This window comes from Ochlerotatus camptorhynchus, unplaced genomic scaffold (assembly GCF_037179485.1).
Source record: "Ochlerotatus camptorhynchus isolate MF236.1 unplaced genomic scaffold, CSIRO-AGI_Acam_v1.1 ptg000767l, whole genome shotgun sequence".
NCBI lineage: Eukaryota > Metazoa > Arthropoda > Insecta > Diptera > Culicidae > Ochlerotatus > Ochlerotatus camptorhynchus.
Window position 1 is genome coordinate 658,096 of NW_027041234.1, and position 16,210 is coordinate 674,305.

The 16,210-nt window shown below is 36.5% G+C and overlaps 1 protein-coding gene across 2 annotated transcripts in view; it reads right to left on the reverse strand.

Moving 5' to 3' along the window:
* Ptpmeg2 (Protein tyrosine phosphatase Meg2) overlaps positions 1-16,210 on the reverse strand; it is a 243,455-nt gene that overhangs the window by 115,713 nt on the left and 111,532 nt on the right. For both annotated transcript variants that reach the window (XM_065238347.1, XM_065238346.1), the window contains exon 2: positions 9,239-9,472. In XM_065238347.1, coding sequence (XP_065094419.1) covers positions 9,239-9,472 — 234 coding nt within the window. The remainder of the gene's footprint in view (positions 1-9,238; positions 9,473-16,210) is intronic.

The following is a 16,210-nucleotide window of genomic DNA, read 5'->3' on the forward strand; positions in this document are numbered from 1 at the left end:
CAATGCTTGACATTTGCCACTTTTTCAATAGTTTCTTGTTTTAAAAAATCAACAGTCGGAAGCATTGCTATTCATACGTTGAAATATTTCTGATCGATTGGTGATACAATTAATGAAAATGGTCCAGGTGCAGCTGAGATATAAACGATCAAAATCTTTCATAATTTCGTTACATGTTCCATTTTAGGTTTTCACAAAGTGTACCCCCATATAGAAATCACAGCAGGCTTGACGTAGCCTCGCTCGCGAGTTTGAAATGAGCCGAGTGTAGCATTTTTCTGAGGAGTAGAATGCCTACTGCCAAATCATTCCACTGAGCTTCAGAGCTTGTGAGCGAAGGGGGATAAAATGAGAGTGAGGCTTGCTGCCATTCATGTTCATGTTTTCTATCGCACGCTCCTACTCTCACTCTGGGTGAACTCTGAGCTTCTTGCATCGAACAAAAAATTCATCCGGAGTCTCAAAAAGCGCACCTACGTCAAATCATCCTCTCGCTGAATTTAACTCTCCCTCTCTCTCTCTCGAGGAATTTTTGTGAGGTGAGGGCTGGCTAAACTCGCAGGACAAGAGTGTTTTAAAACCACCAGTGATTTTGAAGAGTTTCAGCAAGACTGAATCACAGACTAGTCCTACGTCAAAATCCCGGTTTATAATATTCAGTAAAACACGAAATTATTTCTTATTTTTTTTTAATCCTGACCAAAGTGCAAATGTGCCATAATATAATATATAATCAAGGAAAAAAGGGTAAAGATGAAAGCAGGGGAAAGTTGGGCAATGGGTCACCCCGTTTTTTTTCTCTTTATTTAGGAGATTTTTAGTGGCAGGCTGGTTTGGGTCCATCCGTTTAAAACATTCCTATTGAACATATTTTACAAAAAAATCTGTTGGAGGCTTAATGCTTGTAGTCTAACTCAACTATCCATTTCATTTAAGTCTAACAAAATACTGTTCTCTAGAGTAAATATTCGAAAAATGTTGGACTAGCTCAAAATGTCAAAACTTTTCTAAGATTTCTGAATCAGAAAATCTGTCAGTAGTTTCTAATAATTTATCGTTCATATTGCTTCAGCTGCTTTATAAATGGTCATTGGTTTCTTATATGACGCAAGGATTTTCTTAACAAAATATTACTTAAGTGCATTCGGGGCAATATGAGCACCACTGATATTTCAAATTAAATTCTTAAATTTTGCATTATTCCTTTCGTAAATATTACTGTATCATATGAAATTACGTTTTGAACCAGCTGCTTTGGTAAAAAATCAGTCATTCACAAGACTGAAAAAAATATAGCCCTAAATAGGCAGTACTTCTTAAATTTAATTTATTCTACAGAAAATATTTGCTTCTTTTAAATCTTGTCATGCTAAAACAGTTCATTGTTTACCCTTCATAAAGCCTAAAGAGAGCAGCATATTCTTACTCGATGTTTACCAGGTTGCTCATACCACCCCGACAGGGAGCTCATTTTACCCTAACGGTTTAATTTCGTTTACAAAACGAACATTTTTAAATCTTCTTCCATAAGATTCAAAAGTTTACTTTTAATATTCAATTTGTATTCATATATTCCCCTATATTATAAGTTATAAAATAAACCTTTGATCTTTATTCTTTACAATGTTTTGATCCGTTACACATCCATTCTATGGGCCAGCTAATAATAATTACACTGTACAATAAATCGGAACTTTTTGTTTCTAGGACTGAGAAAGTTGACCATATTTGACTTTCTTGTAGACTTTTTAGTAAAAGTCCTGTACATACCCAACACGTCCTAATTTTGTGATACCGCACTAATTATGAAGTTTGGTATGCTGTCCCGATGTCGGTCATATAATGCCGAACTAAAGCATGTTACGACATTGCCGTCGAAGAGTTTTTTGTAGAAAATATGGTTTTTTACATTGATTTTCCGTGAAATCTAGATTTTTAGGGGGGTACCCAATTTGAAAAATCACCCAAACGAGGGATAAGACAACGAGATATCGTTTTAAAATGTTCTAGAAAAATGTTCCTCAAGTAATTTTCTAAAAAAAACTTTTGGACGGCAATGTCGTAACATGCTTTAGTTAGGCAGTATACAACCGACATCGGGACAACATACCAAAATTCATAAAGAGGGCGGTACCAAAAAATTAGGACTTGTTAGGGTATAAGTTTGTTCGAGACTTATACTCAGGGGACCACGAGAAAGTCAATTAAAGTTAATTATCCCAGTCCTAGCAAGTCTGGTTGCACAATGTTATGAATATGACAGCCTACCGTGTGAGTCACCTGGAATTGATCGTCAAATGTGGAGTGATTATAAGAAATGTAGCAAGTATCAAGTTAATGATTTCTTAAACAATTTCTAAATTCAATCTCTCACTCTTTACAATTCAGTCTAATGACCCAATCAGCTCAATAGTGTTCGGCCTAGGGACCATAAAAATCCCATCACACAGTTGCTCAGTAAGTTCTCGGGCTTTGCAAACATAAGAGGTCTCAAGCTTAGTAAAGTGATGTAAATTGAATTTTCTTAGTACCTATCTCGATAGTATCATTTACTTTTGGATAACCAATATTTCTAAGGTCACTAGGCCGAACGCTATTACGCGGAATGGGTCATTAAACCACATTGTAAATAGTGAGAGATCGAATTAAGACATTGTTTAAAAAATCTTTAACTTGATACAAATGAGATCTAGGGAAATTAGTTGAAGATCTCGGAGTAAGAAAATGTTTGAACATTCCCTAGTCTGAACTAACAACAATCTTTAAACATTCTGAAGCTTTGATATTTGTTAAGACTGTTAGACTGCGTTTATTTAAATATCAAATATTCATAAAAACAGTAAGGTCTTAGATTTATATTTTTTTTTTTAATATGGGTTTGAGAAAAATACTCCACTTTGGAAAATTCACAGATTTAAAAAAATATGTTGGTCCTGTAAAGTTTTCAAGCAAATTAGAAGAAGATTCAGGGTTGCAGTAATAAAAAATATCATAGAAATCTGAGGATGATTCCTATGTATTTTTTAGGAGAATTTAAAAGGCATTCAAGTGTTAATTCAAGAGAAATGCTCAGCAGAATAACTACAAAATTTTGACAAACATCCTAAGGGAATTCTGATCATAATTCCAAAAAAAATCTGGGATGATCATGGAATTCATTGGGAGAAAAATGAAATTTCTGAATTGAATTCCTAGATAATTCTTAAAGTAATTCCATGGAAGTTGTGAAAAGAACGTTAAGGAGGAGAATTCCTACGTGATTCTGAGTTGAATTTTATGGGGATCAGGAGAATAATACGAAGAGCATTTTGATGAGAATTCAAAGATAATTATTAACAGAATTTATTTGGTGTTGGATAATTGAGGGGGTTAGAAGGAAAGGGGTGTAAGTGACTTTGATCGATTCTCTTCATCGACATTCTCTTGTGATAGCCACAGCTTTATTAACAGATTTTGCGCTATTTCTGGTTTGATAAAGGAGGTTCTCATCTAGCATCCAGAATGGCACACGAATCAAGGAATGTGTTTGTTGAATTATTAACGAAAGAGAAAGTCGATGAAGAGAATCGATGAAGATAATCGATTCATTCTAACACCCTCAATTTATAAAGAAATAGACTCTGGTTGATTCCTGAAGAAAGTTTTCTAGTCTATTTTACAATACTCGAATTTTCGAGGAAAGTTTAAATTAATATTTTGAGAATATTTTCAAAAGGAATTTAATTCTTAGCATAATACTAAAGGAATCCTATGGAGGATTCTGAGGAAATTGTTAGGGGAGTTTCAATGGAATTTCAAAGAGTATTGCAAGGTACGAGAAGAGTTCTAAGGGTGTTTTGCTGGTGAGTTTTTAGGAGAATCTCATGATTGTTCTAACCAGAATTCCAAGCTAATTATGGCAAAACAAAATTGTATTTTGATTTTAAGTAGGTAAATATAAAACCATTTGGAAAAGTAGCACATAAGTTGATAAAGTTGAATTCTGCGTGACTCATTGATCATGGCAATTCAAGAAATTTATTTTTCACAACTTGTTCATTAAAAAAAAAATTTAAAAAATATAATTCTAGATAGACCTGAAATTAGGGCGTAACAGTGTTTGTAAAAAATAACTTCTCTCGTTGATTTCTAGGAATTCAAGGCACGCCTACACAAACAAACATCACCACTAGACAGTGAAAGACTTATGAGTACATACGACTTACATCAAGAGAAGTCATTGTTTACAAAAGCTGTTACGCCCTAATCCCAGCTCTATCTAGAATTGATTGTATATTAAGGTTTATTGATTTTTCCCGGTTCTCCCGTCGAATTTCCGGGTTTTTCCCGGTTACTATTAGAATTTCTGCTTATTTCCCGATTTTCCAGGTTCACGGGCCACCCTGTAAAATGAACCACATAAGAAATCAAAAATGATATCAATGGTAATCATAGAGCATTTCCAGGCCAAATAGCAAAAAATTAATAATTTCAGGCTCGACCTTCTCTGATTTGCATGAAACTTTGCATAATTGTTTTTTGGTCTTGAGTAGTAATTCTGTATATAAAGATTCGTGGAACTATTATGAGACGATTTGGCAACGTGATTTGCTTTGATTACAAAAGCTGCCAACACTTGCCAGCTTTGTGCGTCACTTCATCGTTGTCTACGCTACGAGTTTGAATTCTCAGTGAACTGATTAACAATTTTTGCCAAGTTTTGCGTAACCACGGTTATGGAAGTGCAACGAAGTGTAACAATGTGAGTAATGGCTAGATTTTTGCGGAATACCGTCGGATTTTCCCCTAGTGGATTCTATGCGTTTGTGCAGTGTATGTTACTTCGAGAAAAAAAAAAACAGCGTACAGTTTTATCGTTTTATTGCGGACTTCACATCAAACTGGACAAATAAGCGCGTTTTCACTTACTAAAAATGGGTGTTAAAAATGCAAGTTTTCTTCTTATTGTCTTGGTGCCTTGGGTGCACTCACTTCTTATTATACAAGCAATAAGTGCTCCGAAGACACCAAAACGATCTGACGGAATCGTGCAATTTTATCACACTTTTTACATTTTTGGGGCTGTCCAGTTGTAGATGCAATCAGCAATATTAACCAAACTGAAAAAAATCTATAAAAAATATCCATTCATAATTTATTATATTATTGTTAATTATGCTTGAAACTCTCTTATGTTCACATACGCATTTTACTACTTTTTTTTTATTCATAAACGTTTCGTTCGAATTTATTTTACCCCGATTACAATACTTTTCAACTCAATAAGAAAACCCTACACTGAAAAAAGTTTTCACTTAGTTGCTATTAGGAACGCACATAATATTTTTCCAATATAAAAAATAATGATTTTAATCTGAATATCACATAACATAAGAAATTCTATGTGAGTAATCATATAGATTTCATTGGACATGAACGCTATAAGTGATTTAGTGGTGCAATTTTCAATTATGGGATCACATGAAAGTTATGTGAAATTCACATGGATACTTTCCACTGTTTATGTGATTTATATTATGAGTGTAAATATATGCTCGTTTGGCTCACATTTTGACAGTTCTCGCTGCATGATTGGCTCAAAATGGCCATATATAGGATTACTAGTATTCAGCAAATAATCTCGCAAAAAACTTCAATATGGCCTATTTGACATTTTTCAACAAATCATAACTCGAAAACATCACTTCCTATCGAAATGAAGTGTGAGGCAAACTTGTTGCAAAAATATTGCTTTTCAGGAAAAAAATATACACAGTAAAAAAATCAATTCGATTTGGGTAAAAAAGCCTAAAAATATTTAAAACTTAAATAACAAAATATGGCTCCCTTCAAAAAATTTTGAAAAATTTTCATGAAGAAGCTTAGGAAAACTGCTATCTTCTGTGAAAATTTAAAATTGGACACTTATGAACAAAAATTATAGAACAAAAACTTTTGGTACTTTTTTTTTACTTTTTGAAAACGACCTTTAAAAAAAAATTGTTTTCTGCGCAAAATTTTACAAAAAATTAATTGAACAAAATGTTTAAAAATGTGTCCAAAAGCTGTTGTTCAATGATTTTTGATTGATATTTTTTAAGAGACCAACATGAAAGTGTTACAGAAGATAGCATTTTTCATCAGCATTTTAATGAAAAATATTTTAAAAATATTGAAGATGATCGTTTTATTTTATTTAACTTTCAAACACCTTTTAGGATTTTTTTTACCCAAAATTACTTGACATTTTTTACTGTGTATATTTTTCCTCTAAAGTAATTACAATTGTCTCTCACCTACAATTGTCTCAGATGTCATTTCGATTAAAAGTGACTTTTTTGAGTTATGATTTGTTGAAAAATATTGAATTCGTGATGCATTCATTGCGAGATTCAAAACGGCAAAACGGCTCAAATGTGAATGATTGACCATAACAACCAATTATATAAAGTTTCCTACAAATCTGAGAAGGTTGCATCCGATCGATTCGTCATTTGACGTGGAACAGCTCCATATCGAGTGCAGGACCACATTGAAATTCCGGATGCTCTTTGGGCAGTGATCAGCGGTCATCTATTTTGAATACCCTTGGGCAGGGTCGGATTAAAGGGGGGAGGGGGGAATTGTCCGGCCAACGATTAAATCACAATCTTCGTGCACGATGTATGTGTACAATGATGCATAAGATTTGGATCAACAACAATGATCTTAAACTTGTAGAAAACGTGAAATATTGTCAAAACATGGCCAAAATAGGCGCGTTGCCCCTATGGGGATTGGAAAAGTTTGGTCCACAAGGTACGACAGAGTAGTTTAATCTATCACTTACCGAACCTCCAGTTGTTCTTTTACCCGAAATATTAGACATATGTTTGAATAAAATTTTGCAGTAGATCCTCGTACGAACCTGATTGCAACGGCTCTCCGTGCTGGTGAATTCGGTTTCAGTGTCATAGCAGGTGATGAGATAGTACGAAGCAGGTTGATAGGGCTCGTACCATGGTCTTCCTCCAGTTCTGACGTTTTCAGTCGGCGCACCGGTGTTTATCACCGGCACCAGCAACCACTCGTACTCGTCAAGTATCTCACTACGATCGTTCCACTGATGGTTATCGAGTTGGGCGGATGTCACAGTAGCTAAGGCTACTAATATGAAGCTTACCCATATTTCCATACTCTCTGTTTTATCAAACTGATTTAAAATTTGACATCCTTAGGTTTATACCCAAAAGTCTTATCAGCAGTATGATGGTATGATGGAATTGGTAACGCAACGCGTGTAATCTCAACTAGCTGGAGAGATATCAAAAGACGAACTCTACGTTGAACAGCTGATAGCCGTGCCGCAATCGAATCAGAAATAGCTCAAACAGTAGTAAGAATTGTTTAATGAACTCCAATAAATCGGTCTGAAGCGTGCTTGTACGTGAGAATGTACACCCAAGTAAAACCTTTACGTATTGAACTCTGCATGGTCGTTCCTTAGGACGTTTTTAATCAATACTTGATTGATCTATTTAGCCCCAATATAAGCAAAGGTGTATTGTAAAAATACATTCGAACTTTTTACCATTTGGGCAACGTCGCGATAAGACTCCCTTAGCTCAGTCTGTTAAGGTACAGCTACAAAGCACGAGCATGCTGGAGGTGGCTGAGTTCGATTCCTGGAATTTTTCGGGTTGGAAAATTTCTCGACTTCCCTGGGCATAGAGTATGATTGCAAAAATGGTACAGGCTTAGAAAGCATTCAATTAATAACTGTGGAAGTGCTTGAAGTAGAACACTAATTTAAAGCACGCAATAAACTAATATGCGATAAGCAATAAGCTTGAAATGCTAAGAAGAAATAAAAGGAAGAAGGAGATGATAAGATTCAATAATCTATGCCAGGGTAAGTTATTTGCAGTTAGGCTGAAAACTGATTGTGGTGAAGTCTTAGATCGACTAAAGCATAACAGCTGAAATTGCGCCGAGACAATACTTTCGAATCAATTGTTAAAGTTGATAACCCTAATAAACGAATACCATAAACGAACAATAACCCAAATAGTCGAACTTTTCCACAAATGGTTTGGATGATACCCCAAACACGTCGTTGAGCAAAATAACCATAAGAAATTTATTAGGGAAGCTAGTTCACACTGTAGTCAGTTAAAACGAGCTCTTGAGCAGTTCTATACCTACAGTTAGCAGTAATGTGGAAGTAAGAAACGAAGAGGATCGCGAATTATATGGCGGCCTCACAACTAGATTTCGAATGGTGAGCGCCATCGTTGCCGTCATCAGAAGCTGATATCCACTCAAATTCGAGTCGTCGATGCAGAGGCAGACTCAGTTGATATGCCTTGGTGTTGGGCAAGACAAAAACAAGCAGTCGTCGAAGAATATTCTATTACAATAAGGTGAACACGAGTTATTTGAAAGTCTGTATACAATATTGCTAATCTATTTCAAAGTTCCATGAAATATCGAGTGAAATTACGCCAAATCAAGTTTCTTTCCATAAGTTTTCCGAATAGCAGACTATTAAAAAGTCAATAATTTGTTTGTTCTGTATATACTGTTTCAGACAATGTATTATCAATTAGCCGCGGCTTTCAGATGATCGCAAAGAGCACCTACAGCAAATTAAAACCCACCGAAGACGAGATTTAATTGTGATTCAGCGGTACGCAACCCGGTAGTTTCCGTTACCAAAAACATCATGTAATTCCACCCAAAAAAAGAAAAAAAAAAGTACACAGACATTTTCGCCGAGCAATCATTGTTCCGAGTGACGAGCAAAGAAAACAAAAACAAACATCATCGCGTTCCGGATAATCCGGCGTCAAGTTCAGTCGGGAACGCAACCGAGCACCCAATTCAATTATCTACATAAAATGCGCGGTATCATCGCCATCCATCGCAATCGTACGTACCGGAACAAAGCAAGGAAGTGGTAAATTATCAACTTTTTGCTGCACTCGCTTGTAAAATGGGATCGCGTTTCAAGAGGAGCTTCTTCCTTTTCCTTCGGGGGGGGCTGACTCTGGAACAATGGTTCCGTTTTACTCGTTTCTACTATATCCAGACAGATGCAACCATCATCTTCTCACCATCTACACCCGCTTCTACGTTAAACATGTATAGCGGAGGGATAATGATTACGAAGCAAACTACCGGAAAATTATGATCACCGATCGCCGAGATACGTATCACCCGAGAATCGTTTACTTGAGCTAAGCAATCGAAACCTGAATGCTTTTCCAGTGACACTTACCAGCATAGTAAATTTCCCCGTCTCCAGTTCGGTTCTTAAGGGATCGGCCATCGGGTCAAATCCGTACAGACCCTCCCGCTGCCGGATCAGCTCGTGCTGTTCGTACAGGGCCACCGCTCGGGAAATGTCGAATTTGCGTGCCAGCAGGAATTTGGTTGCGATCGCCGGTGTGACCGCCTTCCGGTTCGGGTCATTGCTGGAACTGTTTATCAGGTCTATGAACTGTTTTACCGCCTGTATGGGTGTAAATGAGAACAGAAAAAAAAGAGTGATGAGAATAGGGGTTGGAGAGTAATTAATAAATTGCTTTATGATTGTGGCACGAATCAGGCTGCGAAAGACACAGACAGTCTCAGACCGCTGATGATTTGTGGCTTTTCTGTGAGAAGTGACTCGTGGTTCTCAGGAAAAAGAAAACTGCAAAACAAATTGGGAGCAAATTGTTGCATGAAATCATCTGTGAGTTGACACAATTTGCGGAAAGATTTTTATTCAGGTGCATGCGACTGTTTGCGCCCAAATGTCATTTGATTGCATTTGGTTCATTGGCGATTTTAAGGATGACAGAATGCGCGTTTTTTAGTTGATGTCTGAACGTCTAACAAACTAGTGCTACGATTGTATTTTGGCCAGTTTCTTGTTCAGATATTCGACAAGATTTTTGGTCGAAAATGAGGTATCTAAACAGGTGGTTTATCAAACAACGATTAGCTAAATGAGGGTATGGAACCATAATATCACGATTATAGCGTCACCATTTTCATTTACCCACATTGCAGGCTACAAAACATTCAAATCGAAAATCTAATAGCTTCAAAATCATGGATATCACATTAAAGAGATCCGGGCTGGTAGGGATCAATACTGTCAAAAATAGTGATTTTAGTGTTGAAGAAAAAAGTGTTGAAATAAGTGAGATAAGTGTGGCAAGGTATAAATAAGATTTTTATTTTCACTTTTACAAAAGTAGAATATAAAATAACTTGATTTCTTGATAACTTGATTTGAAGGTAAAATAACTTCATTTCATAATATGAGGGCACTGAAAACCTTTTGTTGCGTCAATTCCTTTGAGATGGTGCCTGAAAATTGCATCACAAAGGTGCATGAAGGGATAAACTTCAATGGAATTTTTTGGTCAAAAAATTGCACCAATTAATTAATTAATTTAGCTTTATTTATAAGGCTTTCAGCCTTAGGCTGGTTCGCCTCCGATGTGAAAATTGCACCACAGTGGTGCATACAAAAAATTTCTGGTGTAATTTTTTTAAGGGTAAATTAAGGATTGAAAAAAATTACCTTCGTGGTGGTGAATCGAAGAAAAAGATTTTTATTGAATATTAGTGTAAAAATATCATCAAGGTGGTTCATGGAGGGACTAATCAAAATGAATAACACTGGTGGAAAAATTAAATCACGCTAAAAATGTGGAGTTGTACATTTAACTGAAAATTTCTGGTAGAAGCAAGGTTTATTCATTTTTTTCTGGTGCATAATTTGCATCGTTCTGATGAATGCAAGCTTCATTGGAAATTTATGGTGGAAAATTTGCACCATTCTGGTGCATGAAGCGGCAACGCCTGAAAATTGCACCACAAAGGTGCATGGCAAAACAAACTTCACTGACAATTTTTGGTGCACCGTTCTGGTGAATGGAGGACCATGCTTTATTGAAAATTTCTGGAGAAAAATTTGCATCGCTCTAATAGGGGAATTTACGTATTCTCGGCAACCTAAGCAGCGACCTTCTTTCTATAGCCTTTTTCTCTGAGGAACGCACACATAGGCAGTATTGGTTTGTTTACAATCTTTTGCTGCCAGCTGTTCTAACAATTTCAGTTGAAAGAATTGTCAAACACTGTTTTGAAACGCTTTTACAAAGCTCCAATCTTCTCTAGTGAGAGCGAGTATTGTCGGCAACCAGTTTTTCTTCGGCAACCGTTCCATTTGAACTGCATGTAAATCTGCTGTTCTATTATCGGCAACTCGAAATCAGCTACAATTTGTAGTGCGTGTGTTTCATTTCAAGAAAACCTTGCTAGATTGCTTTTTCTCAGTGGTAAAAATATAGTCAAATTGAAGCTGAAAGCATAAAGAATCGTTTGAATGCATTCAGCGAAGTGTTTTCGTAAGAAAATCCAGTGAAAATAGTGTTTCAATTTGGGTTGCCGAAAATAGTCTGGCATGCCGAAGCCGTCATTTCCCTTATATGAAATGAACAGAAAATTTCTGGTGGAAAACTTGCACTGGTCTCGTAAATGAAGGTACAAGCTTTATTTAAAATTAAGCTTTATTGAAAATTTGTTTTGGAAAATCTGCACCGTTCTGGTGAACGGATAGGCAAGCTTTTCGGAAAAAAAAATTGGTTTTAAATGTGCATCCTTATGCTGAATAGAGAAACAAATTTTAACAATAATTTCTGGTGTAAAATTTGCAATATTCTGATGCTTGGAGGGAAGCCGGTTTAATGAAAATTTAAAAAAATCCAAAAATAGGGGCAAGTTTAATTTGGTGGAAAACCCGCAACATTCTGATGATAGGAGAAGCCAGCTATATTGAAAATGTTTGGTAGAAAATGGAAAAAGGAAATCTGCACGAATTAGAAGATTGGATAAGCAATCTTTATTGAACATTAACGGTGGAAAATTCATACCATTCTGGTCAATTGAAATTTTTTGGTCTAAAATTACTTGGGGGCAAGTTTGTATTGAAAATTCCTAATGTAAAAATTGCTCAGTTCTGGTGAATGCAGGCGCAAGCTTTATTGAATATTTCTGGTAGAAAAACTACAACGTTTTGGTGAATGGGCGGACAACTTAAACTTGACTTCCGAGAAGAACCGCAAGGGGGTCGAATTCTGAGGACTATTCCAAAAGAAAAGATTTCTGGGGATAATTCCATAAATTCCATGAAATTGAATTTCAAAAGAGCTTTTAGGAGAGTTCTAAGAAAAATCCGAGAAGAACCTCAAGGATATTGAATTCTGAGGACAGTTCCAAAGGATTTCTGGGGAGTATTCCAAAAAAATTATGCAACAAGCGCGCGAACAATGGCGCGGTTGACTTAGTCCAGACAATATGTATGTTGCATTGTGTGCATGATAAAAGGTGACGTCATACACTAATGGAATGAGTTGCGTAGCGACTGCAAACTACGTAAGGCTGGGTGTAAACGAGTCAAGGCCATATGATATACACGTAATTTTTAGAAGCGATGAATCATGTTATGAAACCGAGCTCATTGTTATAATAGAAAGAAGCTCTACGCAGTAGAATGTTATACAAAATAAGGAACTCTGGTCGGCAGACCATGGAAAGTAAGCAAACGAATGACCTTCGGGAGAAATGGGCTCGGCTTTTTTTTTTCCTCTGTTCGGGACATAAAACTACTGCGACCAGTAATTTGATCTATTGTAATATATCCCGTGTCCTTAGTGTAGTGCATGTCGTATTACTTCATCACTATTTAGAAATGATGAACTATTCGGTTTTGATACAGTTGTCATTCTTGCCTTCATCGCAAGGATCGATTCTAATTGAAAGGTCCCGCTATTTATACCCTTCGGAGTGTTGGAACACCCTCTAAAGACGCGCCCCTTCGTCAGTCAAAATTGGATTCCTTAGCAACAAAATTAAAGAATGACACCGATAGTGACCAAGCATCAGAAACCTAGTCTTAACCACTTCAAACTAGGGAACAACGAATAGAAGGTTAGGAATCACATAGATGAAGACCAACTAATTCATTTTTTCCTTGTTTCAAGATCATCCTCGGTCCAGGCAACCCGAGGACTTATCACTATCAACAAGGCATAAAAAGTAACAAGGACTGAGATGTGTTCCTTTGATTACTGAAAAATCCTGTTCCCCTAGTAGTCAAGGCTAGGAATCGGTGGTAGGTCTTACATCCCGTAACGTACCACGAGAAGGTGATCTACCCACGTTACTGGGGAATGGACTCGGTTAGATTCGGAATGAGAGAACGAACTACGAGTCAAGCGATGTAACGACAACCCGAACTAGAACTAAGATTTGAAAAGGGGAAAAGGGGTGTGAAAAGGGGTTAGTCGTCAGTTAGAGGGGAGTCGTAAGTGGTAGCAGTCGTAGGAGTTAGGTCGGCAGAATTTAGGGGAATTGGGTTGTGAGGATTTTTCAGGAATGAGTAGTGACAGGTTAGTCAGGAGTGAGTGGTGACTGAGGTAGTCAAGTGTTGAGTGATGACTGGCTAGTCAAGAGGAGTCAATAGTGAGTCGTGATTGGAAGTCATGAGTTAGTTAGATAGAAAAAAGAGTAAGGTTGATCATGGACATAAAGTTAGAGTAGAAGAAACGGTATAAGTGTAGTGTAATCTTCATATCCGAAATAGCCTTAGCCAACCTGCACGCTTCATGGTGATCTATAGGCGACGATGAGACCTATCGAGACAAGGGGACAAGACTAATTTCTAAAATAAGAGTCCCGGGACAATACAAAGCGAATGCTGAGGAGAACTCCAAGTGAATTTTCATGAGAAATCTCCGTTGACGTCTTCAAAACTACTTGAAAGTTCCCAACAAATTTCTGAAGTTATTCAAACTGCTTTGAAGTTTTTTTGTAGTTTGAGAAACAAGCCTGATGCCTACAATACTACTTTTTTGACCTCCTAAATTTTCCTCAATTCTAACGATCATGGATCTTCTCTAAAGTTCTAACAATTCACTGAAGATATCGAAACTTCTTAAAAACCTACGTAATTTATTTAATGTTAACGGAACAGCTGTGAGGTTCTATGTTCTTGCCTGAAGTTCTAGAAGCTTATTCAAAGTTTTTGTAGTTCGCTTGAAGCTTGTTGTACTGCCTGAATTGAATAGAGCTGTCCTAAAAATGGTTAAGGTTCCATGAACTTCTAAACTTATGTTGGGCCTCAATAATTTTCTTAACATCTCTGAAGTTCTCTGAAAATCTAGGAACTTCTTGAAATTTCCCTCTAATTTCCTGATACTAATGGAACTGAACTTTCCCTGAAATTCACAATATTTTTGAAGTTTACTACTACTTTGAAATGCTTCTGCATTTTGATAATGTTTATGATAATGTTACGTTCCATTTACTTCTATGAAGTTGTTCTCGAAATGGTTCTGAAAATCTCCGCTCTTCTGTGAAGTTTTCGAAGTTTTTCTGAAATTTCTGGAATTTCTTAAAGCTCCCACTTAAAGCTTTTCTTGGAATCAAAACGAAATAATTTTTTTTATATATATCTTTATTAAGGAGACTTTCAACCCTGGACTGGTTCGTCTCCGGACACCCCAGAAGGGGGTATCCCAAAGGGAGAGAAGGTACAGAGTTTTTATTTTACGGGGTTGAATAGTGGTTGCGGTTCTAGAGGGGAACTTATTTTGCCTTACTGTTCTATGTTGCTGTCATCTTTTATGTTTTCTGTTTTGTTTTGAGGACCCCAGCAGAGCCCCACCGGTAGAAGCTGCGAGGAGAGACCTGGCACCCGCTACCGGCAGGGAATGCCGGGCCTACTGTAATAATATATATATGAGTTAAACTCTCTTGTAGATTCCGGCCTCCTTCGCGAAACATATCAGTTGTGCCTCTGCTACCGGGTCGTTTTGAAGCGCGACGAAATAATTAATATAGGGGAAATGGATGTAATGTCGACCTAAGTGTCCCTAATTTGGGCCCATACATAAATTCAGCAATCGTCTAAATTTTCAATAGCAACCAAACATATCCGTTAGTACCGTCCCAATGACGCGTTCATCTATATAACATTGATAAACAGCAGATTTTTAGCGATGGGCCCAAACTTAGATTCATAGGCCAACATTAGAGTCATTTCCCCTAGTTCTAAGATTTTCACTAAAGTTCTGAAGATTTTTCTGAACTTTATGGAACTGCTCTTAAATTATCGACAGTAATTCATAACTTCTTCAACAGCCTAGACTTTCCTGATGTTATTAAAACTGACCAACAAATTTCTGAATTTTCTTAAAGTTCTCTAGACTGCCTAAGAAATGTATTTTTTAAAAGAACCCCAAATTTTACTGAAATCATTGCATTACCTTGAAGTTTCCACAATTTTCCATAGGTTTTATAAACTTGATAAACGCTGCCGGAATTTTGACTTAAATCACAAAGTTATCTGGACATCCCTGATGTTTTCTATGCTTACCTGAAGTTCTCTAAATTTGTTTTCAGTTTCGGCAAATTTTCTGATAGGGGAAATGCAGGTAATGTCGGCCTTGGTGTCTCTAATTTGGGCCCATACATAAATTCAGCAATCGACTAAATTTTCAATAGCAACCAAAAAATATCCATTAGTAACGTCCCAATAACGCGTTCATCTAGATAAAATTGATCAATAGCAGATTTTTAGCGATGGACCCAATGTTAGATCCGTAGGCCAACATTAGAAACATTTCCCCAATATATATATAATTCCCTGACGCTTCTGAAGTATTTGGATCAATCAAAGAGTTCTCTGAATATTTCATAATACCACGGAACTCCCTGTAAGTCGCTGCAAATTTCTTTAAGTTAATAGGATTATTCTGAAGCTATCTGATCGTCCTCAAAGTAGTCAGAACTTCGCTGAATATTATGACACTATCTAAAAATATTCAAATTTCTTAGATGATCTCAGTAATTTCTTAAAGATACCGGTGCTTGCTAAAAGTTCTCGCATTTTTTTTTTAAATTAATGGAACTTCGTTGATGTTCTCCAAACAGTGTTCTTTGAATTTATTTAAGCTACGTTTTGCTTATATGATCTGTCTTGATATTCTTGGAGCTTCCCTGAGGCTCTCAATTCTATTGAAGATCTCGGTTTTGCTCTGAAATAAATGGAATTCTCGTAAACATCTTTAAACTGTCCTGAAATTCAGTGGACTTCTGTGAATTTCCTAAAATAGTTCTAAAGTTTTCATAAATTCTCTGTAGGTCTATGTACTTTCCTGAAATATTCAGAACATCTTAATGGTTCTGG